General features: G+C 35.4%; 1 protein-coding gene across 2 annotated transcripts in view; it reads right to left on the bottom strand.

Moving 5' to 3' along the window:
* Positions 1-26,892, bottom strand: part of PUS10 (pseudouridine synthase 10) — a 71,322-nt gene that overhangs the window by 44,136 nt on the left and 294 nt on the right. The window contains exons 2-5 of one of the 2 annotated variants that reach the window (XM_014839319.3): positions 25,286-25,439; positions 24,083-24,223; positions 21,760-22,014; positions 20,941-21,027 (exon numbers count right to left, since the gene is read on the bottom strand). In XM_014839319.3, the coding sequence (XP_014694805.3) occupies positions 20,941-21,027; positions 21,760-22,014; positions 24,083-24,208 (468 nt within the window). In that variant the 5' untranslated portion in view covers positions 24,209-24,223; positions 25,286-25,439. The remainder of the gene's footprint in view (positions 1-20,940; positions 21,028-21,759; positions 22,015-24,082; positions 24,224-25,285; positions 25,440-26,892) is intronic. The other variant, XM_014839320.3, reaches the window with a different exon arrangement.

Raw genomic sequence — 26,892 nt, 5'->3', positions numbered from 1 at the left:
TACTTTATACGTGGGACGCCTACCACAGCACGGCTTTTGCCAAGCGGTGCCATGTCTGCACCCGGGATCCGAATTGGCGAACCCTGGGGCGCAGAGAAGCGGAACGTGCGAAATTAACCACTGTGCCACCAGGCCAGCCCTCACAGTGGGAGTTTTTAGCAACTCTCTTTGTACACGAGAGAACAAGCCAATTTTAAAAAAACAGAAATGACATAAAAAAATTTGAACAGGATGATTAACAGACTACCTAATTGAGTAGATCCAAGATTTGCAGAATATACACGCTAGGTTTTTTTAAGATAGATGTACTGAGATACAACTTGTGTATCTCAATAAAATTACCTTGCACATTCTTTTTAAATGCACACAGAACACTTAGAGAAACTGACCATATGCTTGGCCATAAAGCAAATCTCAAAGAAAGTTCAAAGATACGCTCATACACTGCTGGTGGGAATGCAAACTGGTGCAGCCACTGTGGAAAACAGTATGGAGATTCCTCAAAAAACTGAAAATAGAAATACCATATGACCCAGCTATCCCACCACTGGGCATCTACCCAAACAACTTGAAATCAATAATCCAAAGTAACATATGTACCCCTATGTTCATTGCAGTACTATTCACAACAGCCAAGACATGGAAACAATCCAAGTGCCCATGGACCATGATTGGATAAAGAAGATGTGGTATATATATACAATGGAATACTACTCAGCCATAAAAAAGACAAAATTATCCCATTTGCAACAACATGGATGGACCTGGAGGGTATTATGCTAAGCGAAATAAGCCAGACTGAGAAAGACAAACAGCATATGATCTCACTTATATGCGGAATATAAAGAAACACACGGACAAAGAAAATTGTTCAGTGGTTACCAGGGGAAGAGGGTTGGAGAATGGGCACGGGGGTGAAAGGGAGCACCTATGTGGTGACAGACAAGAAATAATGTACAACTGAAATCTCACAATGATGTAAACTATTATGAATCTCAATTAAAAAAAATTTAAAAATATAAATAAATAATTTTTTTAAATGTTCAAAGAGAAAGTATGTTCTTCAGCCACATTTCAATTAAACTAAAAATTAACAACACAAAGATAATCAGAAAATTTCCATATGTTGGGAAATTTAAAAATATACTTCTACATAACCCATGAGTGTAAGAAAAAGAAAACTATAAAATATTTTTGACTGAATGATAATAAAAATAATTCATATCTAAATGTGTTTAGAGGGAAATTTATAATTTTAATGCATATATTAGAAAAGAAGAAACACTGAAAATGGATTATCTAACTTATGAAGGCTTTTAAAAAGAACAAATCAAATTTAAAGAAAGTAGAAGGAAGGAAGTAGTATAGATAAAATCATGAATTAATGAATTAGAAAACAAATTTCAATAGAGAGGATCAACAAAAGGAGAAGTTGTTCTTCAAAGACATGAAAGGGGCAAAACCACAAATAACGAATAACAGAATTTTTTAAAGGGTATGGTATCACTAAAGATCCTTGACACATTAAAAAGATAAATTTTATACAATTAACCTGGAAAACAGATGAAATGAACAAATATTTAGAAAAACAAAAGTTAACAAAACTAACATAAGAATTTTAAAAAACTGAATAGTCCTGTAACAATTAAAGAAATTGAATCTGGAATTTAAAACTTTCCTGCAAAGGAAACTACAGGCCAAGATGGGTTTCCTGGCTAATCGTAGCAAATACTTAAGGAAGAAATAACAACAATCTTACACAAATTCTTCCAGACAACAGTAAAAGAAAGAACATTACCCAACTCATTTTATGAAGTCAGCATAACCTTGAAGCCAAAACTTGACAAGAACATTACAAGAAAAATTATAGGCCAATCACAATCACATAGATGCAAAAAGTCCTAAACAAAATACTAGCAAATCAAATCATCAATTATAGTGTAACACAAACAGTTTATTCCAGGAATGCAATCTCAGTTTAATATTTGAAAATAAATACATTTAATTAATCGCATTAACAGAACAAAATAGAAATATCATATAATCGTTTCAGTGAATGCTAAAAAGTATTTCCTAAAATTCAGCTTTCATTCAGGATAAAAACTATTAATAAACTATAAAGAGAAGGGAATTTCCTTAATCTGATAAGGGTTGTATTAGTTCCTAGAGATGCTAATAACAAAGTACTACAAACTGAGTGGCTTAAAACAACATACATTTATTCTCTCATGGTTCTGGAGGCTACAAGTCTGAAACCAAGGTGTCAGCAGGGCCATGCTCCCTCTGAAACCTCTAGGGAAGGATCCTTCCTTGCCTCTTCTAGTTTCTGATAGGCCCAGGTTTTCCTTGGCTTGTGGCAGTATAACTCCAATCTCTGCCTCCATTTTCACAGGGCCATCTTCCCTCTGTCTCTTTTTCTTCCTATAAGGATACCAGTCATATTGGATTAGGGCCCACCCTGAAGAGCTCATCTTGAATTGACTACATCTGCAAAGACTCTATTTCCAAATAAGGTCATATTCATGGGTACCTTAGTTAGAACTTAAACATATATTTGGGGGGGGGGCATGACTCAACCCATAACAAAGGGCACTACACACACACAAACCTACAACACACATCTTACTTAAAGCGGAAATGTACTTAATAGTGAAATGGTGAAACTTTACCCATTGAGATCAAAAATAAAACGAGGAGGCCTATTATCCCCAATTCCACTTAACACTGCCCTAGAGAACCTAGCAAATGCAATATGAAAAAGAAATAAATGTTATAAAGATTAGGGGGAAAAAACCCTGTCATTGTGCCCAGACCATAAGACCTCTAATTTCATGGGAGTATGGGAGACCTCCATGGGGTCAGACAAATAAAGTGGTAACTGAAATATCAGCTGCTTCATTCCATTGAAGAAACAAGATTGCAGATCAAAACCAAGCAAGTTAGCTTCCTAGAACCATAAAATGACAAACAGAACAAAACAGATTCCAGATTTGCTACAATATATTATATACGATATGCAATTTTCAACCAAAAATTACTAGACATACAAAGAAACAAGAAAATGATTCATTTTTAAGAAAACAGCAGTCAACAGAAACTGACTCTAAGTAGACCCAGATATTCAATATAACAGAAAAAGCTTGCAGAACAACTATAAAGAAAATAACCTTGAAAGAAGCCAGAGAAAACAACATATTGCACAATGAGGAACAACAGTACAATTAATAACAGACTTCTCAACAGGAAAAACAAAAGATATTGGAACAATATATTCAAAGTGCTTAAGGAAAAATTTTGTCAACCAAAAATTCTATATCCAGTGAAACTATCCTACAAAATTGAAGGAAAAATAAAGACATTTCAGGTAAGCAAAAACTGAGAGTATTCATCACCAGTAGAGCTAGATTAAAAACAAAAACCAAAACATAACAAAAAAACCCTTAAGTTCTTCAGGTTGAAGGGAAATGACACCAGACGGCAACTTGGATATACAGTGAAGACTAAGGAGAAATGGTAAATTTGTGGGTAAATATAATAGATATCTATATTCTTCTCTTCTCTTCTTTAAAAGATATATGATTGTTTAAGGCAAAAATTATAACATTGTATTGTTGGATTAAAACATACATATACATAACAGATATAAAACAATTGCACTGGGGTCGGGCCCATGGCCTAGTGGTTACACTTGGCACACTCCGCTTTGGTGGCCCAGGTTTGGTTCCCAGCACAGACATATATCACTTGTCAGCAGCCATGCTGTGGCAGCGACCCACATACAAAACAGAGGAAGACTGGCACAGATGTTAGCTCAGGGCAAATCTTCCTTACCTTTCCCCCTGCCAAAAATTGCACTAAGGTAAATAGAAACATAATGTTGTAAGATTACTATATTTTACCCGTTTGAGTTAAGATAAAGATGCTTATTATCGCCCCTAGAACAGGGGTTGGCAAAATTTTTCCATAAACGTCCAGATAGTACATATCTTAGACTTTGCTGGTCTTATGGTCTCTAGCATACCTATTCAACTCTGCTATTGTAGCACAAAAGAAGAATAGACTAAAATAAACTATCTAAGATCTGACTTTTGGAAGACAGAAAAAGAAGAGCAAATTAAAGCCAGAATAAGTAGAAGTAAGGAAATAATAAAGAGCAGAAATCAATGAAATACAAAATAAACATACATAGAGTAAATCAATGAAACCAAATGCTAGTTCTTTGAAAAGATCAATAACATTGATAAATCTCTAGCTGGACTGATCACAGAAAAAAAAAAAGAAGCCACAAATTACCAGTGTCAGGGAATAAAACATTAATCCACAATAAAGTAATATTACGAAAAACTTTATGTCAATAAATCTGACAACTTAGATGAAATAAATTCCTTAAAAGAACAAATTACCAAAATTGACGCAGGAAGCAAGAGGAAACCTGAATAGCCCAGTATCAACTGAAGAAGCTGAATTTGTAATAAAAAACAAGATCATGTAAAATATCCTAAGGAATCTACAATAAAACTAATAGAACTATTTAAGAAAGTTTAGCAAGATTGCAGGTTACCAGTTTATAAAAATCATTTGTATTTCTATAAACCAGCAATGAAAAATTGGAAAATGCAATAAAAATACAATTCCATTTACAATAGCACCTAAAGCAATGAAATTCTTAGGGATTAATTATTTAAAATGTGTGAAATCTGTACACTGAAATCTATAAACCATTGCTGACAGAAATTAAAGATGAAAATAAATGAAGAAATATAGCACATTCATGGGTTGGAAATGCAATATTGTCAAGCTATCAATTCTTGTCAAATTTCTCAATGCAATTGCAATCAAAATTAAGCACTTTTTAAAAAGAAATTGACAAGCTGATTCTAAAATTTATGTGGAAATGCAAACGACCTAGAATATCCAAGCAAATTTTAAAAAGAACAGAGTTCAAAGATTTTATGCCACCTGTTTTCAAGACATACTGTAATCAAGATAGTGTGATATTGATACAAGGATGTACCAATATATCAACGGAATAAAATAAGGAGTAAAGAAATATACATACACACACACACATATGGTCAGTTTATTTTCAAAAAGAGCTAGGAAATCAATGGGGAAAGAAAAGTCTTTTCATCAGATGGTACAGAAAAAAATCAACCTTTACTTCACAGTATATACAAAAATTAACAGAATGGATCATAGATCTAAATGTAAAAGCTAAAAGTAAGAAACTTTTAGAATAAAACATAGGAGAAAATCTTTGAAACCTTGTAGTATACAAAGATTTGTTAGCTAGGACAAAAATAACACAAACCATAAGAATAAAAAGCTGATGAAGTGGACTTTATCAAAAGTAAAAACTTCTCCTCTTTGACACCTATCATTAAGAAAATTAAACAGCAAGCCACGGTATGAGAGAAAATATTTGCAACACATATACATAATCAGGATTTGTATCTGGAATATATTAAGAACTCTTACAACTCAATGAAGACAAACAACTCAATGTTTTTAAATGGGCAAAAGATATGACAATGTCATTTGTAAAGAGACTTCACAAAGACAGATGAATGACAAGCTAGCATATGAAAAGACACTCAACATCAGTTATCAGAAAAATAAAAACACACCCACTAGAATGACTCAAATGAAAGAGAAGGACAATACCAAGTGTTGGCAAGGATGTGAAGCAACTGGAACACTCACATACTGCTGCTGGAATATAAACCCAAACTGGTAAATCCACTTAGGAAAATTTTTTGGCAGTTACTGACAAGGTTAAATATATACCTACCCTATGACCCAGATATTCCACTCCAAGGTATTTGCCCAAGAAAAATGAACATATATTTACACAAAGAATTATACATAAAAGTTCATATGAGCTTTATTCATAATAGCGAAAAACTGGAAAAACACATATGTTTATCAACTGGTGAATGCATAAACAAATTGTGGCATATTCATACAATGGAACTCTACTAAGCAATAAAAAGAAATTAACTACTGATATACACAACAACACAGATGGATCTCAAAATCATTATGCTGTGTCAAAGAAGCCAGATAGAAAAGAATACATAATGTATGATTCCATTTTCAGTCATGCATCCCTTAACGACAGGGATACATTCTGAGAAGTGCATCAAGAGGCAATTTCATTGTCATACAAACATCATAGAGTGTACTTACTCAAACCTACAGGTGTAGCCTACTACACACCTAGACCATATAGTACTAATCTCATGGGACCACCGTGGTGGTCCATCGTTGACTGAAAAATCATTATGTGGCACATGACTACATACAAACTTTTAAAAAATGCAAATTTATAGTATCTGAAAGTAAATCAGTAGTTGGCTGGAGCTGGGAGTGGAAGCACTGCAACTGTCAGTAAACTTTGCAAGTGATGGAAATGCTCTATATCTTGACTGTGGTAATGGTTACTTAAGTATATGCATCTGTCAAGACTCAATAAACTGTATCCTTTAAATGGGTGCAGTTTATTGTTCATAATTATAGCTCATAAAGTTAAAACACACACAAACAATGAGATACCATTAATATCCACTGAAATACTAAAATTAAAAAGGCTCTCAATACTAAGAGTCAGCGATGATAAGAAATAACTGCAACTCTCATACACTACTGGCAGGAACATAAACTGATACAACCACTTTGGAAAATAATTTGGCATAATCTAGTGAAGACAAAGAAACGTATTCCTTATGATCCAGCAATTCCACTCATAGGCATATACTCTAAACTCCTGCACATGTGCACTAGGATACAGCTACAAGAATGTTTATGATTTTTTCCGTTGAAAGTAGCCAAAAATTAGAATTGACCTTAAAATCCATAAATAATAGTATGAATAAACTACAGTATATTCATGTAACTGGATACCATACAGCAATGACAATAAATTACTGCTCCACTTAGCAATATGGATGAATCTCTCAAAAATAATATCAAATGAAAAAGTCGGACACAAAAGATGTATCATGTTATGATTCCATTTTATAAGAAGTTCAAAATGAGGTCCATTTAAACTTCAGCTTTAGGAGTAAAGAGTGGTTATCTGCGAGGAGAAGGATGGAATTAACCACTGGTAAATATAAAACTAAAAACTTATTTAAAAGAAAATGAAAATATTTATATACTAAGATAGATTTCAACTTTAGGGACTCAGATCACATAATCTGTGTTTTCTATAAGGCAATTACTTAAAAGGTGGGAAATATGAAAGACCAAACAAATTGGAATAAAACTACCTAAGACGTCCAACAAGCTAAGCAATACCCATATTCTATCACAAGCTCAGGGAAAAAAATGTCCCTGTGTTAATGGAATACTGTTTATCTGAACACTCACTCTGATTCATTACACTCTACCTATAGTGAGTGTGATTAAAAGGTCTGCAGAAGACACGTGATACATCTTAATCTTATTTGCAAAATAATTCAGGTTACATCACGAATGAAAATGTTATCCAAAAGAAGTGCCCTGAATACAAACTTGTGGCATTAAAAAAAATCTTTTGGAATACCAATTTAGCATTCATGCCTGGTTACTGATTTACTCAATAGGGCTTCAGAGTACATGCCCAATTGCTTGATAGGTAGAAGATTTCTGTGATGTTTTCAGAAATACAATCCAAAGTCTCACTAAAATCACTATCTCATGGTTTCTAATATAAATTTACAGTGATAATACCAAATGAATATCATATGATCAACACACATCATAACACCTTAGCTTCACAGAAAATTTAAATCCCAGATGTGAACTGAATTCTAAACAGAAACCATTTTATATTATGATTCTTAGTACAACAATAAAAGGGCTACCTGTGTTGACACCTTTGTATCTATTTAGTTATTTCATTTCCTTTTAAATGCTTCATGACCACATTTAAATAAAATCCATTTTACTTTTCCTGACCCAAGTTAGTTGTCTGCCCAGATACAGTATTATCTCTACCCAGATACAGTAACATTTTAATGACCACTTCAGAGATAAACTGAGCTTCAACTAGAAAAAAGAATCAAGAGTTTCAATCATGTCAATACTTCAACAGTTACTTTTATGAATAGCTTTTAAATTATGATATAATAAAAACAAATGACTCTTTAATTTGCCTTATATATATATTTAAATTAAAAACTTGCCCTCTTTGGGCATACAATGGAGAAAAGAAAGTCTTTTCAACAAATGGTGCTGGGAAAACTGGAAAGCCACATGTAAAAGAATGAAAATTGACCATTCTTTTTCACCATTCACCAAAACAAACTCAAAATGGATCAAAGACCTAAAGCTGAGACCTGAAACCATAAGGCTTCTAGAAGAAAATGTAGGCAGTACACCCTTTGACATCAATATTAAAAGGATCTTTTCGGACACCATGTCTTCTCAGACAAGGGAAACAAGAGAAAGAATAAACAAATGGGACTTCATCAGACTAAAGAGCTTCTTCAAGGCATGGGAAAACAGGATTGAAACAAAAAAACAACCCACTAACTGGGAAAAAATATTTGCAAGTAATACATCCGACAAAGGCTTAATATCCATAATGTATAAAGAACTCACACAACTCAACAACAAAAAATTAAACAACCTGATCAAAAAATGGGCTGGAGACATGAACAGACATTTCTCCAAAGACGATATATGGATGGCCAATAGGCACATGAAAAGATGTTCATCATTGCTGATCATCAGGGAAATGCAAATCAAAACTACACTAAGATATCACCTTACACCCATTAGAATGACAAAAATAACTAAAACAAATAGTAACAAATGTTGGAGAGGTTGTGGAGAAAAATGAACCCTCATACACTGCTGGTGGGAATGCAAACTGATGCAGCCACTATGGAGAACAGTATGGAGATTCCTCAAAAAATTAAAATTAGAACTACCATATGATCCAGCTATTCCACTACTGGGTATCTATCCAGAGAGCTTGAAGTCAGCAATTCCAAAAGTCCTATGCACCCCAATGTTTATTGCAGCATTATTTACAATTGCCAAGATGTGGAAGCAACCTAAGTGCCCATCAACAGATGATTGGATAAAGAAGATGTGGTATATATATACAATGGAATACTACTCAGCCGTAAAAAAGAACAAAATCGTCCCATTTGCAACCACATGGATGGACCTTGAGGGAATTATGTTAAGTGAAATAAGCCAGATGGAAAAGGACAATCTCTGTATGACTGCACTCATATGAGGAATTTAAACCTGTAGACAAAGAGAACAGATTAGTGGCTACCAGGGGAAAGGGGGGGGTGGGGGGTGGGCACAAAGGGTGAAGGGTTGCACCTACAACACGACTGACAGACAATAATATACAACGGAAATTTCACAAGATTGTAACCTATAAACACAATAAAAAATTTAAAGCAAAAACAAAAACAAAAAAAACCTTGCCCTCTTCCTTCTGCCAGTACCTGCTCTGAGCACTCTTGCCAGAGTTATAGAGACTGCCACATATCCAGCTGATCTCTGACCCACTAATTGTTAAACTAAAAGCTACAAGCAGTAAAAAGGAAGTGGCGCTGTGAAACGGCAATCCAATGTTCAACTAAGATCTTTTACATGAGAGTTTTATAAATGATGAGAGTGTCCAAATTGGTTGAAAAATATTTATCGCATTAAAAAAGTTAGGTAAGTTTACATATTAAAAATAATAGAAAGAAAGAGGAGTGGGAGGAGGGCAAAGGGGTAAAGGGGCACATGTGTACGGTGACAAATGGCAACTAGACTTTTGGTGGTGAGCACGATGTAGTCTATACAGAAGTCGAAATATAATGATGTACACCTGAAATTTATATAATGTTATAAACCAATGTTACCTCAATAAAAAAATAAATAATAGCAAGGAGAAAGATACTCAGTTTTTCTTAGGAAAAAAATTCTCAATAAGCATTTCCACCTGGGCCTGGAATGGTATCTGCTCTAGACAACAGATTCCTCTAGTGTTGACCCTTTATCATTATCGGTGAGGAAAAGCAGACTAGGTTTTATTTAAAAGGGAAGATTTATAAAGATAACTTTCAATAATTTTAAGCACTGCAAGCTAATTTTTAAAAAAAGAAGCAGGAGCAGCTGCAGCACTACCATTCATCAACATTACTTAAATGACAAGCCTGTTCTAGAACTATTTTGCAGTTCTTCCCCTTTTCTTAAAGAAAAGAAGTACAGTACTATTTCTTTTTTCTTTTTTTTTTTCCTTTAAAGATCATCACCTGAGCTAACATCTGTCGCCACCTCAGCATGGCCTGAGGAGTGGTGCCATGTCCGCGCCTACTATCCAAACCAGTGAAACCCTGGGCCGCCAAAGCAGAGAGTGTGAACCCAACCACTCAGCCACGGGGCCGGCCCCCAGTACTATTTCTTAAGAAAGAAGTTTCTGACAAGTGGATAATGAAGTTGGATTACTTTGACTTCAGGGTGGCACCTACCACCAGGCCCCTCTTCTTGGACATTTGGACATACACATGACAAAAGGATGTGGCTGACAGCCTAAGTGGCACTCCCATCTCCAATTATTAAGGAACTTTCACATCATAATTCATCATTACACACATATATACCAGTCTTCCTAAGATCAAAGGAAAATCAAAAGTAGCTCCTCATAAAAGTGACTGGAAATTCTTCTATTTTAAGATATCTGCTGTAATAAGATTTGATCCAAAACCTCCTATGTACCTACTCCAGTCATCTGATAACAAAACTTGAACACAAGAGTGATGGGAAAGAGCTAAAAAGTATAATTTTAATTTTATTTTCAAAGTTATAGTTTATAGAATCACCAAATAAACTGGTGGTTTATCATCACACATCTTAAATTATTACTCCTGTTAAAATATTACAAGAGCTCTGCTTCCAAGGATCCTTTCCCTAACTTTGAAAATACTGCACCATTTGAAGAAACAAAAACACCAGTGAAGGTCAAAACCTACGTTAATTCCTATAAACACAGAAACACGCTAACGCACTTCTGAAATCTGGCCAAATCACAATGTAGGGCAGAGCAATAATGAAAAGCACAAATTTTGGAGTTGGATGGATGAGCATTTAAATTCTGGCTCTTTTTTTTATTAGCAATGTGACTTTGAGTTTCAATTTCATCATCTGTAAATAGGGATAATAACACTACCTACTTCAAGGGGTTGTTATGATTAAATGAGAGGGCACATGTTCTCACTGTTGTATAAATACTCAGTAAGCGGTGGCAGCCACTACTTCTTGTTTTCCTAAGAGGGGTTTTATCTTGCTGCTTCTAAACATAAGCACACATTGTGGTGTGGCTGTTTCAGATACAAATGATCACTTTGTATATATACACACACAGTTTTTTGCTATCATTATTCTGATTTTTCAAAAACAATAATAACTCAGTAGGTTACAATTATTAAGTCTAAAACATGGTGGTGATATCAGAAAAAAGGATGGTTGAGATGACTTCTCTATGTAACCAAATCTGAAATAGGCAGAGTCTAAATTAGGAGTTCCCTTTTTCTGAAGCTTAGTCTACTAGGCCACGTAGTCCTAAAATTAATGAAAAAAAAGTTAGATAAGGAACTCAACAGTTGGTAAGTAGCAATGTGATAATATGCTGCATTTGATGGGGCAATAGATTTTTAAAGGAAAAGGATTTACTTCACCTTGTATTCCTACTAATTCTGTTATATTACCATTTCTTACTGTAAATTTTAAAGATGTAAAATGTGACAATTCACAAGAATAAGACCACCCAAATTAAAACAATAAACTTCAAAATTTTAAGGCTGCCTCATGTTCTTAGTGTACCCTGCTACCTCTCAACTACCCACATGAGTGGATTAACCACAGCAACCTCTTCTTTCTTGCTGCCTCCTTTACTTATACTTAGCTGGTTCAGGCCAAGAAAAAAGAAAAGCTAGCAAGTAAGCATGCACATCTTTAAGTATTTAAACATATGTATGAATATCCTGCCAACTGCGTTCTTGAATCCGATATACATTATACTATTGTGGTCTTTAGAATTAGCCTTGCTTCTAGTTCTGCTTCACTATGGCACCTCACTCCCAGGCACGTGATTCGTTTTTCCTTGCAGTATGCCACTTGTTTTATATGTTGGGCTCTTTATGCCTGCATCCCTAATAATGGGTTATGAGATTTCTACAATACCTGCTCTGACTCCTCGACATCTGGACTTCTGATTGCCCATCCTAACCAGGACTTGGGTTCTATACAGACCTTGACTAATCGCCATGTCACTCATCCTTTCTCCCCTGGAACACATGTCCCAGTTGTGTATCAAGAGACAGAATCCTGAACCTGCTCCCATGTCTAATCCCATGTTCCCTCTGATGCAGCAGCTCTGCCTTTATTCAACATTCTTGTGTCCCTTGATCCTTAGTTATGTTCCCGTGTGTATGGCTTAATAACTAGAGTAGTTAAAAAAAGGCAATGCCCATAGAATAAAGGTAGGTAAATAAAACACAAATAAGTATACAGGATGGAGAGACGGTGTGGTTTAAAAACAAACCAAAAGAGACCATGAAGCAGTGTGTCCAATAAATGTGACACACTGGGCAAACTCCTCTTCAAATGAGGGTGATGATTACTGAAGTGGTCTCAATCTGTGAAGCTGAAAAAAATCATTCAAGCATATCTTCTTTCCAATTCACAGACACCGGGGATCCATTAAACTTTCAGAGATTAAAAGGGATCACCTTATATACAATGATTGGGAACTCCTGGACTCTTCATCAGTGATTCTCAATAGACGTCAGTGGATTTACACCTGGGTGGTGGCATGGCCAGAACTCTGACAAATCACAACCTTATACATATCATTCTTTTTCAATGAGCGCCATAAAAAGCTGGGAACCTTGTTCTAGGTGATCACCAAGGTCTCCTACAGACCTATGAGTCTGTGATTCTAACGATGCAGACTATCATACACTAGTGTTGTGCTCACAGGGGCATGCTATTGGAGCTACCTTTCATAAGCAAGATGGGATTGAGTTGCTGCATGTCCTCTGAAGAGTTTCTAAAGGTTGCAGCCTGTATATCCAAAACAGAGCAAGGTTACTATTCCCCAACCCATCCATGAAGAGTCTACTTAAAGATCCCTAAGGGCAAAGACAGTGATTTCTATAATTATGAATGTTTTTCAGTGCTTCATTTAGCAACCTTGTAAAAACATGCTTTGCATGGATAAGTGGACCATACAGGGACTGAAACAAGTTCTAACCAACTAATCTATTAAAAAATAGGGCTACAAATTCTGAAAACACCTTAGTAAGCTCAGAAAAAAGTTTGTTGCTTAAAGTGAACCTTCAGTTGGTCTTATATGGTGAAGAGGGAGAATAAAAACTGATTCAGGCAGGGTGCCTGTCAGACAAAATAAAAATTGAGAAGTCATGGAAAGTGAACAAAAGCAGAAAATACATATGCTAAATCAGAGAGTCGGGTTAATGAATCAAGACAGCCAGCTCAGGCCTGCACACACAATATGAACTTGAAAGTGTAGCTCTCTGTACTTTAAGTCAAAGCAATTTCATCAAATTCTGTTCTATGAGCTTAAACATAATTAGAAAAAACATTGCCCTTTAGAAAAAGTAAGTACATGAATCAATTACAGAGGGGGAAAATTACTGGAGTATCCAATTAAGAGAGATCCTAGATTCAGGGTTTGGAGTTTAAGAGGCCCCTATAAGTACATGCAAAAATGTTGAACATGTGCATTTTTAGGACAAAGGATTCATTGCTTTCTTTAGATTCTTGAGGAGATGATGATCCCAAACTGGTTACAGAATTAAGTAAAAATTCAGTCTTGAATACGCCTTCGTCAGAATTTAAGAAAAGACAATTTTGTAAATATAAACTGGTACCACAGAAATGGTACTGCTTTTATTCTTGGCTACTTTACTTAGAGCAAAGTATGGAGATATTACAAAGTATAACAAATGAAAAGAAAAATGTTCTGATTTGACAAATAAAATTCCAACCACATCAAGTTGTATGTCAAGAAGTAGGTGTTTCATATAACCAAAGTAACATTTAAAAGACACTATATCCACTTACAGCGGATAGAGTGAGCACTGCTTCCCACACACTACCCCTGAGGGACCAATAAGGCAAACTGATAGTACAATATTGCCCTCTACTGGACTCCACTAGTAAAGAGAAACTGGAAAGAATTAAAAGGACTTTAAAGCACTTAGTTTTAAAATGGCTTAATGGAATGCTCTTTTCCCATATATGCAAGTTTAGCCTAATATTAGCATAAGTCTGAATCATGTATTCTACAGTAATTTTAATGTGGCACTAATTTAACGTGGTGTAGAAGTTTAGAGGAATCAATCATGAATATAACGTAATGTAGAAAAATAACTACTATAATCAATATTTTTCTTAAAACTGTATAGGATCTTGGAGATGAAAAGACTGAACGAAGTCTCTAGTCTAACCAACTATATGGTGCACACCTTCCTTCTATATATCTCTGCCAGTAGGAGCCCGGCCTCGGCTTAAACATTCTGGTGATAGAAAACTCAGCATCCCTGAAAACAATCTATCCTGTTCTGAGTAAGTCATTACAGCCGAAAATCATTTCCCTCCTGATTCTATCTCTGCAGCAGAAAACCCCTCAAATATTTAAGCAGAGTAAATTCATCTTACTAAATCATCTATTCTCTGAATTAAATAACCCACGTCCATTCAGTAGTGGCTCCTGGGACCAGGTTTCAGATGTCTCCACCATTCTGAATGCACTCCTCTAAATGTCTATTCGTTTTCCATTGCTGCTATAACAAACTACCACAACCCTAGTGGTTGAGAACAACACAAATGGATCACCTTACAGTTCTTTAGGTCAGCAGTCTGACACAGGTCTCAGGGAGCTAACACCAAGGTGTCAGCAGGGCCGTGTTCCTTTCTGGAGGCTCTCAGCTAGGAGAACCCATTCCCTTGTCTTTGCTAGCTTCTAGAGGCCACCCACATCCCTTGGCTCATGGTCCTTTCCACTATCTTCAAAGTGGGCAACACTGCATCTCTCTGACCATTCTTCTGTAACCACATCGTCCTCTGATCCTGACCTCAGCCAGGAAGGATATTTTTAAGGATTCATGTGATTAGGTTGAACCCACCCAGACAATTCAGAATAATCTCCATTTCGGGGCCCTTAACCTTAATTACATCCACAAAATCCCTTTTTCTTATGTAAGGTAACATATTCACAAGTTGGGGGGATTAGGATGTGGACTACCACAAAATGCCTTCCCATTTTCCTTCTTCCTCCTAAAGTAGAGCATTCCATCTGACTGTGGCACTCCAGGAATGGCCAGCACTGAGTAAAAGAGGATTATCACCTTCCTCTTTCCAGATACTCTACTTCTAGTATTTGGACTAAAATCCAAAGAGGTTATGTAGATCACACCCCTAATCTTACTGGGCTATTAACTAAAACTCCTAAACCTTGTTTATAAACACAGCTTTTAAGCCCCTCCTGCCTCATCCTCTATTTAGCAGTTGTTTCTCTAAACCCAAATATAAGAACTTATGTTTATTCCTATTAAATTTCACCTTGTTAGATTTTCCCTATTCTTGTGATCTTTTTGAATCTCAATTCTAACACTCAACCTGTCTGCTATACTCTCAATTCTATGTCATGCACACCTGTAGTGACTGTTCCCATTATGTCATCACTGATAGAAATTATGAACAGGACAAGATATGATAGGAATCCTGCAGCATATCAGAAATCTGGAAGTTCAGTGATTCCTGAATTTCACTGTGTACATAAACCATCAAGGGGCTTCTATGCCCCATCTCTAGAAATTCTGATTTAGAAGGTCTGAGACAAGGCCCAGAATCTGTCTTCACCACCTTTCCCTAAGTGAGTTTCAGGTGGTTGATCTGGAGAGCACAGGTGGAGAAACACTGTCTAGTTTGATACCAGTCATTAATCAGCTCCTTTTAGGTATGGCCAGTCAGGTATAATCCACCCAAGTGTCTTTACTTCTAGCTCATGTTTCCTGCCACTTTTGGGAAGTTATCATGAGAAAGAAACCTGGTCAAATGAGGAGCTGAATTCCGGTCACACTGGTGCTACTGTATTCCCCCACTCTACCAGTCCTGCTAGGCTGTAAAAGGAAGAAATGATGAGGGCATGATTTGTTCTTAGCAACTCTGTTTGGTGTGTTGACAACCAAGTCTTCCTTATCCTCAGTACCCACAACTGACTCATTTAGTTCCTGATCTAGAATCTTGCCAGGGTTTTAGGGTCAAGTTCACCAGTTGGCAGTTTACAGAATCAACTTTCTTCGCCTCTGGAACACTGGAAGTGCCCTTAACTGTCTCCAACCATTTGGAAAATCTGTGATCTTCTAAAAGCTCTCAAAGATCATGGACAGATGCAAGTTCTTTCGGAATCCATTCTGGAATGTAATTCACCCAGCCCCAAACACCTGAATGCATTTAGAGACACTTCACTATGTGGAGATTTCATTCTCCCTTACCAATGATCATTCTACCCATTTCAATTTGAAGATTATTTTCCTTGACAGAAAGGACAGAAGCAAAATAGGATTTTCAGAGTTCTGCTTTCTCTATATCATCCATCAGCAATATACCATCAGTTCCAAATAGCATATCCATCCCCTTTTCATGCTCTAAACATAACTTTAAGTACCCCAAGTCTTCTTTAGCAATTCTTGCAAGCCTCAACTCATTAGAGATTTTATTTTCCAACTGCTTTCTTACAGATCTAAGACTCCTTCTTACATCTGCATCAATTTGACTTCACTTTTCCTGTGTTTTTTTTTTTAAATTGATCTCAGGTTGGCAAAAAATTTGTTAACTGCTGGAGTTGGATGATATGTACACAGGGGTTCATTAGGCTACTCTTACTACTTTTGAAATTTTCCAAAATAAAAAGTCAAATAAGGGGCTGGCCTAATGGCATAGTGGTTGGGTTTGTGTGCTTTGCTTGAGCAGCCTGGGGTTCGTGGGCTCGGATCCCACCGTGGACCTATATATGGCTTGTCAAGCCATGCTGTGGTGGCATCCCACATACAAAATAGAAGAGGATTGGCACAGACGTTAGCTCAGGGACAATCTTCCTCAAACAAAAAGAGGAAGACTGGCAACAGATGTTAGCTTAGAGCCAATCTTACACCCGCCCCCACCCCCCCGGCCAAAAAAAAAGTCAAATAAATATACATAAATACAAATGTTTATGTAAATACACAGAGAGACAGAGAGAGAGAGAGAGAGACAGAGAGCAAGAATTCTCATTTCTTCTTCATTGGGATGTATTTTTTCCCCTAAGCTTTCTTTTATTGGCTGGGATAATTTGGTTTGAATTAAAGTCTGAATTACACTTTCTCTGAACCTCCCAATCCTTTTAATTTATCTTCCAGCCCAGATTCTTATGCCATTTTTATTTGACTGCCTTATATTTGGACTGTTTAAAATCCACCTATCAAAAATCTAGGATTGGGGCCAGCCCTGTGGCCAAGTGGTTAAGTTTGAGTGCTCTGCTTCAGTGGCCCAGGACTTTGCCAGTTCAGATCCTGGGCTAGGACATGGCACTGCTCATCAAGCCATGCTGAGGCAGCATCCCACATGCCACAACTAGGAAGACCCACAACTAAAAATACATAACTGTGTACCGGTGGGCTTTGGGAGAAAAAGGAAAAATAAAATCTCTTAAAAAAAAATCTAGGATATATTCTAATTATGTCTGTTTCTCCCCTCCTATAAGGAATAAAAATTTTAAAATGTTAAATTTTCATTTAGGACTAGATTAGTTCCCCCATTATCCTTGAGGACAGTGGTCCTCAAAGTGCAGTCCTTGCACCAATAGCACCAACAACACCTTTGAGCTTGGAAACGAAAATTCATGGGTACCACCCGACCTACTATATCAGAATCTCTGGGGATGGGGCCTGGGAAACTTTCCAAAAGGGTCCTATGAATATTAAAGTTTGAGAATCACTACTCTAGAAGAAACTGTTTCAATCCAAAAGTTGTCAGACAATGTGCTTTTAACCAAATGTGAGTTCCATCAAGTACCTAGAGACTGGGAGTCCCTTATACATTAGCTTTTGTGACTATCATGTGTCTGCAACTCATCACCTTTTCCCTTGGTCAAAGGGCATACAGCATACTTCCACTCCTGTATCTATCCCATTTCTCTCTCTTTTTATTCTCTTCTAGATTGTGTTCAGCATCCTTCCACTCTCAGGATCTCAGGTCTCAGTGCAGGTATATAATTTCTTGCCATATCACACTATTACATCTCTCCTTTTAACAAACCTGAGTCTCATAAAAAAGATTTATTCTTCCATCATTACATTCAAACAGTAAACCCAAACCCAGTAAGTCACCATGATAATTATGAGATACTTATTACTCTCCTTTATAATCTCAATTTTATCATTTAAATTTTGTATGCTGTTATAAAGACTTTGGAGCCGCTAAGTACTATGTCCAGCTAGTTTCCATATTGTTATCTTTTGTGAATCCCTGGATAGTGCCTCCATTTATTCTGCTTTCCATGTCCTACTTACTGTCTAACAGGGTTTCATCAGTTAATCTGCTTGTTTTTTCTGTTCTTTAGCAGTATTCAGTTTAAAACTGTCCTGACCACATCAGCTAGTTTCTAGGAAAACACACACAGGAGATGTACTCCATCCCTCTCTCCATATTCTACCAAATTCAGTGGAATATGATGATGATTATACTAGCTGCAAGCTTTTGTTTCTACTCTTTTAAATTAGTGTTTTTATAATGATGATAAATAAAAGTTATAGCTGTAGCCAGAAAGGGATTGGTAGGGCCAAGAGCAAGGAGGAGTTAACACAAATTTAATAGTTTTAATTTTTAAAAAATCCTTTACTTGAGGTCATCCCTTTCCTTGGTTTTTTTGCAAGCAGGAACATAATCAATACTAGCCATGTTGAAACAAATCATTTGCTTTCAAATCAATATATCCGTGATCATAATATTCTTCTTTAGAAGCAGAAAAAAACAATCAATCAAAAGCGCTCAGTTGTATATTCTCCTCTGAATTATGAGAGAACTAGCATCAATCAATTTCACGTAAATTGATATGCTTATTCTTGGCATAGACAAATAAGTTCTACGTTTTACAAGAGCTAAGTTGAAAAACCACAAAGTAGAAGAAATATGGCTCTAGAGAAGTCACAGAATTTATACTCAAAATGCAAGAATATTCTGAAAACACATAATTTGTTTAAATTAGGATGTGGAACAAGTCAGTTAACTAGTTTGAAAAGCAATTTATATCCAGTCTGGTCTACATAACATATCTCAATTCTAAAGAAGTAATATAAGATGGCAATAAAAGAAAGTAATAAAACATAATAATAAAAGTAAAGCACAAAATGAACCATAAACATAATTTGCTAAAGAAATCTGGGTTGTTAAAGTAGTATACTGCATATGAAACTGCATACTTCTTGAAATAATTATCATTCTTAAGAAATGAATGGGTAAAAATATATTACTCATTAATACAAAGGAAAACAATGAATCACTTAACACACTAAACTCGGGAAATGTACTAATTCCCCAATAATTGAATATTTACATATTTCTGCTAAATAGTTCAGTGGTTAGAATCAGTTACAAAAAATTAGGTAGAGTTTAAGCTGAATAATTCTTTTCAAAAACGCCATCTTCTATTTCTAATATGGAATATAAATCATACGTATTCAACAAATATTGAATTAATATTGTTAAAATCATCACATAATGATAAAAATGGACAAAAATTTTAATGTAAAAATATAAACTTTGAGAAGAAGAGTATGGTGGTAAGATACATAACCACATTTAGAAAATATACTTCTTATTCCTATTTTTGTTACTTAAACACTACAACTTTGTGTGAATAACTTAGCTTGTGGAAGTCTGTTTCCCTCTACCAAAAGTGGACCCTCAAGATGATATCCATGAGAAATGTTTTGACGATTGAATAGAAAATGTCTTTAAGTGTTTACTATAAACTTCAGTATATCATCATCGTCCCTTTTGTTCTTCCATTTGGTCACTTATCTTGTCATCAACAGAGACAGCACCTGAAATCATTCTACTCTTTTTCACCTCCCAGCTCTTCTTTACATTCTACCTAGCTTAAACAAGTCTTAAATCAATCTTCAGTCTTATGGGGGCTAATAAATATGCTCACCCAAAGAAAGTAATGGTATAGAATGTAATGTTCTGGCGATGCTTTGGGATTCTTGGGGGGAAAGACACTTCATAAATATAAATATGTATGTTTAGAACTCACTGTAGTTTGAGATTACACAGGTCATTCTCCCTATACTTCATTTAACAGTATTAACAAAGATAGTTTTACGTTTTTATGTCAGTTTTGACACACAAGAATGTTACAGTAATGACTATTTTTTTTCCATTTAACAAAGGAAAAAAGTTAAAATAAACATGAGGCTATTTATCTCCCCTTTTCCATTGATTAGAAGAGGTGCCACCTTTTTATATTTTACTCCGGAAAAATAACAAGGTTCATCCTAACTGAAATGACCCCATCCTAGGATCATTATAAAATGCACACATCTGCCCCAGAAGGTCTCTGGAGTCCTGATCAAATCTCTTTCTCTGACCAACATGTCTCATACAGAGCTAACACTCAATGAATGTCTGCTATTGAATGAGGACCTTTAAAAAAGATGGCAGTCCTGTAAGAATAAATTAATTAAACCAATAATGCTTTTTTTTCATTCATTCACTCAACATTATTAAGCAGCTATAATAATGTAATGCTTTCAACATTCAACAAGTACACAAAACGTGAAAAATACAACAGGGTAAGGAATATTTCTCCATCTACATTTTTTGGAGAAATTTCTAGCATGCATTTCACATATAGTTGTATGCCTGTAATGACCTTACCTCTCTTACAGATAGCTGTGGTGGGAAGGAGACTGAAAATACCAAGTTGGTAAATTCAAACCCAGAGGCCTCAACCTTTTGGCACACCTAAAAAAGTATTACACGAAAAGTATTATATAAATTCCCAGGAATTGACGAAAGTTTTACACTAATCTTCATAACATGAATTTTTGGTGCAAGAGATGACACCGAAAAACTTCTAAACTTTCACCTTTGAGCAGGGAACTCTCACAAACCCTGAAATCAAATATTTGCTAATTAGACCCTAAAGACTGATATCACAAGGTACCAAAACAGCAAGGACTTACCTGCAGAACAATCTGTTGAAGGTCAAAAGAGTTTTCTATCAGGTTATCTCATAATTTACACAAGATTTTAAACAAAGTCAAGCCAAATATGGTGCACTTGACAGTTTGAAACCAAAGGTCATCTTATGTTCAATCATGTACCTTCTACAAGGCTGTAAGACTTATCTATTCTAGACACTAATAGGCATGACTAAGAAAGAAGTTTTCTCTAACTCCTTAGTTATGTTAAAGAGCAAAGGGAAAACTGCTATATTTTTCTCCAATGGAATAGCACTCATGACTGAAATACATGGATATATATTTCACTAATTTTCAGCTATCATGTTGATAAAAAGTTAATTTGAGAAGAGCAGGCTTTTGTTTTTTAAGAAAATTAACAAAATGTTTTAATGATTCATTGGTATGAAATAAGTTGAAATGAACGGCATTGTTCCTTTAGGTACAAGAATTCTAGGCCTTATGACTGAAAATCTCTACATAATTGCACATATAATAAAAACAGATTATTTACCTTCTTAATGAACTCTTTTTCACAGAATTCTTGAAGAATCCCTAGGCATACATTGCATATATTTAAGTTTGAGTTGACGCTTCCGTCTTCAATAACGGAGACACTTCCCTCACCATTTTGACTCAGATTATCATTCCCATCAATCCCATCTTCTAGGTCTTGCAGTCGAATTTTCTTGAGAGGTGGGTTTGGAACTTCCAAAATTAATTCATCTTTTTCAGTTTCCAGAAATTTCTGTAGTTCATTGAGTAGCTCCTGGAAAGTTAGTTTAAAAGAAAATAGTAGTAACACTTTGATGATGCTCTTAAGGGTAAAATGAAGCATGAAAATAGGAGAAAAACTATGATACGTAGGAGACTTATACAATGTTGATTTATATCAATTCTGTAGCAATCAATTAACTTTATTAGCCAACAGAGGCTTTCTAGGGAATTTAAAAGAGAATTAGCTAACTCCTATAATATATGTGTGAATATTTTTTTCAAAAGAGTTTCACATATTAGTGAAACTGAAGTCCTAAATCTGAGGCATAGAGGCTCTATTAACAAATTTATTAATTTGGTTTGTATTTCTGTTGTGAGGGTCATTCACTAGCTAATTTCAGTTAAAAAAAACCACTTCAATTCTAATTATTAAAAAATAGAAATACAAAATGAATTTCCATCCTTGTTATGTTATTTAATAATCTCACAATCACTAAAACCTCACATGTGCAATATTTATTATGAAATCTGAAAAATTAGACAGAGATTCGAAATCTATTAAGAATAATTTCAAAGTAATTTACTAAACAAAGCTAAACAGATGCTGGCAATGCTGAAATTTGGCACCATAATTACATACCACTTATATACACTAATTGAAAGAAGCCCTCTAATACTTACATATGTATGTGTACATACATGTATATATATGAATAGAACAGATCAAAATTTAAGTACATTTACCAAAAAAATTGTCTTCAAATATTTTCATGTTTATTTACATAAAATGATACAAATAAAAGTTGGTAACACTAAGCCTCCTAACATAATACATATTTTAAATCTTACAACATATGTGTAGAATAATAGATTATCATGTGTCTGAAAAAAAATGTGTAAGGGGAGTTACACAAAACCAGTCATTACTTCATAGTCATAGTGTGTAAAAATGAATATACACATAGATACTAATCATCATAGCATATGTACCATTTCCAGTTTTCAAAGTGTTTTCACATACTTTATTAGATTTTGTCCCTTAAAATCCTGTGAGGTGGATGTTATCATCACTCCTATTTACAGAGGAAAGTGGTAGAACTGGGATTCAAATCCATGTCTTCTAGCTCCAAATTCTAGGCTTTGGATTCATACAGACAGTTCATATCCTAGCTTGCTCACTTAATAGCTGTGTAACTTTGGGCAGGTTGCTTAACCTCTCTGTGCCTCAGTTTCTTCATCTGAAAATAGAGACATAGTATGTACTTACCTAGTAGGTTATTAGGATTATATGAGAGCTTGACATACAATAATCCTGTATGAATACTGGATCTCATTATTATTTCTAAAATAATAGGAACAACTAATACAAGGGAAAAATGACTGCTATTACTAACTTCCAGGCAATTTTTAAAAATTATAGGGAACTGAGTGTGTGTGTACATACTGTTTATATAGGTATATATTTACATATATATATATAATCACTATCTGCCTCTGAAAAGAAGATCACTATTAGAATCAAATTTATCTCACAAAATATGTTATATATTTTGTGAAAGTATTCTATTAAATGTCAAAGCTCTCTGTATATTACCATAAATGTCAAAGATCTATGTATATTACTTTTGTTGTTATTAATAGCAGTAAATGATGATGATAAGCATTTACTCTAGAGGGTTGCAAATTCCTATTTATAAGTACAAATGGTAATATAGAAAACAGAAAAAGAAAAAAGGCTCCCAAATCCACAACGCTTTTACTTGATAGAAGATCTCAGGACTATCACTCCCTCCTGTTACATCTTAGAAATGTCTGGCAACAAGGACTATTTTGTGATATTCTAGATACTCTTTAGGAGAAGTCTATGCAAACATTAAATGCACCGAGAAACTGCTCCACAAATATCCCACTACATTAAATGTTAGATATAATCACTTAAGAAGGAACTTACATTTTTATAGTAATGGAAATTCCAAAATTACCATTATCAGCAATTGTTTTACTATATATACATGTTTTTTAATTTCATGAAGAGGTAGGGATAAACACTTGCCCTCAAACGGACAGGTATTCATTTAAAAATAGAGAAACTTTCTTAACTCAAAAAAAAAAGAAAATACCTTGTAGGGAAGTTTGTAAGGGGCATGAAAATCCACACCACAGAATCTGAAGATACATCTTGGACAGGTACCAGTACTGAGCAACAACTGGGCCACATGCTTGTTTTCCTCAGTCAGTGGAAACATATTGAAGAATTATAACTAGAAAAAAAGAAAAAGTAAAACTAATAAGCATCTTTTGTGTTTGACTTTCATAACTATGTCATCAGCTTTAGGGATAAAAACTAGTTTTCATTTGAAAAATACTATTTCATACTCTCCAATAATGTCCCTTTGATTACACGCATATTAAAACATAAATTTGCAGGAAATTTATTAGATGGATCAGGTAAAAGTGTCTAATTGTCAAGGAACTTAGTTTAGCATTCCGGATTATGATAAAGTGTATCAATATAACTCAATCAATCAAAAGAAATAAAAATAAAAATAATCAAGAATGGTTGTCTCTGAGGAGGCTAACGAAAGCAAGTACACAGAGTGAAATTTTGCTTTTCATTTTGTACCATTCAGTACTGTTTGAGAACAGAGTCGAAAATTCAGTAAACTTTTCCTGTTAGAAATTAAAAGGGTTTACTAGAAAAAGGTAATCAGATCAGTCTATATTATACTTGACTAAACTTAATGATAGTTAAGCAGTCAAGTATTTAAAACAAATTGATCAGTAGATCCAAAAACATCAATTTTAGTTTGATGAAATAACTAAATGACAACCAACTACCAGCATAATGAGAAAAATCTGTTCCTTTCATGCACAAGTAAAACCTCCCACACAAATAAATTAAATGAAAATATTTGAGTACTTACTGTCTAAAACAAGGTGCTACTCTTTGCAATTTGAATAAACTCATTTAGAAACATAATATACAGAGAATGGGGTAAAATCCAATATAATTCTCTTTTACCAGGAAGGTGGGATGGGGCAAAAATAGATATTCTTCTGACTAATGAATCAACTAACATTACTCTAAAATGAAGAACTATCGATATTTTATAAAACAATGATTGCATGACAATGTTGTGGCATGGTATAACCGTTGTCATGCAGATAAAAGACAGTGGCACGTTTTAATGTGTGCAGTTTCATAATTCAAATGAATTGCTTCAAATTTGTGGGAGAGTGAAGCTGTTATCAACTGCTTACTATGAAGATGTGATTCTTAGAATTAGTTTGTGTTTTCCAACCTTTTAAAACCCAATACTTACTTGTAAGCTTCTAAATGTTTGTGGCCACTTATCAAGAGTAGATCCTTGACACAAAATAATGAGGCAGACGGGTATACAGTTCTACAGAACTCTTCACCATAAAAATCAGTTCAGCAGCCAGGACTAAACAAAACAGATTGCCTCTGGTTGGGTTCTAATTCAGGTGAATATGTGAGTTGGCAGGAAGAGAAAGAGAAGAAAATCAGGCTTGTCTGGACACACCAGAAAGAAGTTTCAGACACCTGGATTGGGAAACACTGATTTAGGGTTCCCTAAGTAAATCTGAGCTCTAGGGCATTTTTACGCAAATGTACAGAATATGTGGAGAACACCCTCTACATAATGAAGCTCTGTGCAGTCATTATTATCTACAAGTGATCTGAATCCCTTCCCCCAGCCCATTTAATCTGCTAGTTTGACGGTGAGAAGCGGTTGGAATTCTGTGAAGGCCTGATTATAAGCATTTAAAGCATATCCCTGATTGCACTTCCCTCACAAATAAACTGTTTCTGTCTCACCCTTCAAGTTATCTTTTCTCCTCCTTTCTATCAGTTAGAAGTGAATTAAACGAAGTTAAGGATTTCATTTAATTCAGAATTAACCTTTAACTCAGAAAAAGAAACAAACCCTCCTGTCTAACAACTAAGTGATGAGTATGTGCCTAAGAAGGACACTTTGTATCAAAGACTTCCCTGGGATTTAAGTTAATAGTTTCATTAAAATGTATGCTTTCTTCCCTTTGGCTTAAGGATTGAAAGTTTATCTCCCCAGTAGGTTCACTAGAATAAAGGTATCAGGCAACAATCTAGCGACTTCTCAAGCACCTTAACATTAAAGGAGGAAATACTTATGCCTTAAATTTGGTTGTTTCATCTTGATGTACACCACTGAAATAACAGGATTGCATAAGACATCAGAAACCAGTTGTTCCATAGGAGATTCATTATCTTTGAAAGGAAGCTCTGAGAAATGCATCCCATACTGTAAGATTTTCATTGTTGGTTGCCTTTGTTAAGATTTTTGCTTTTCGTTTACGTGTTCGTTTAACAGAAACAGCTGGAACAAGTCATTGGAACAGAACCTCCTCCCAAGTGTCAGGATCCCTACAGGGATCGAGTGCCCTCTCTCGAGTGATAACTGGCTCAGTCTCTGGTTTACTAGAGGAGAGGACAGACTTTCTCTTTACCTCTCGGACGATTACAGAAACCATTCACTGCAAACAGGGAAGGAGCAGGGAATGTGAAAAACCACCAAAACGACCAGATTGAGTCTCACAACCTGTGATTTGTAAAACTCATTTCCACAGAGAAGGGTGTCATTCATCTCGTGGGGGTGGGGGTGGGGTCTGGATCTCCAAAGAAGGTGCTGACAACTTCACAGCGCTACCGATACACTCAGCAGTGGAATCTACTCTAGACTCTTGGAAATTCATCCAAGGTCTAAGCTCGAGTTTCCCCTTTGGCCAAGCAAGCCCTTACCCCCTTCCGTCAGGTCCAAGAAACTTCCCACTCACCCCTCCTTGCTAACAAAGACGCTCCAGCTGGAAGGAAACGACCCCCTCCATCCCCAACTCTCCAGTACCCAGTCCGCACCCCCCGACCTCAGAC

Source organism: Equus asinus, chromosome 6 (genome assembly GCF_041296235.1).
Source record: "Equus asinus isolate D_3611 breed Donkey chromosome 6, EquAss-T2T_v2, whole genome shotgun sequence".
Taxonomy (NCBI): Eukaryota; Metazoa; Chordata; class Mammalia; order Perissodactyla; family Equidae; genus Equus; species Equus asinus.
This window is presented reverse-complemented; position numbering and strand designations above follow the sequence as displayed.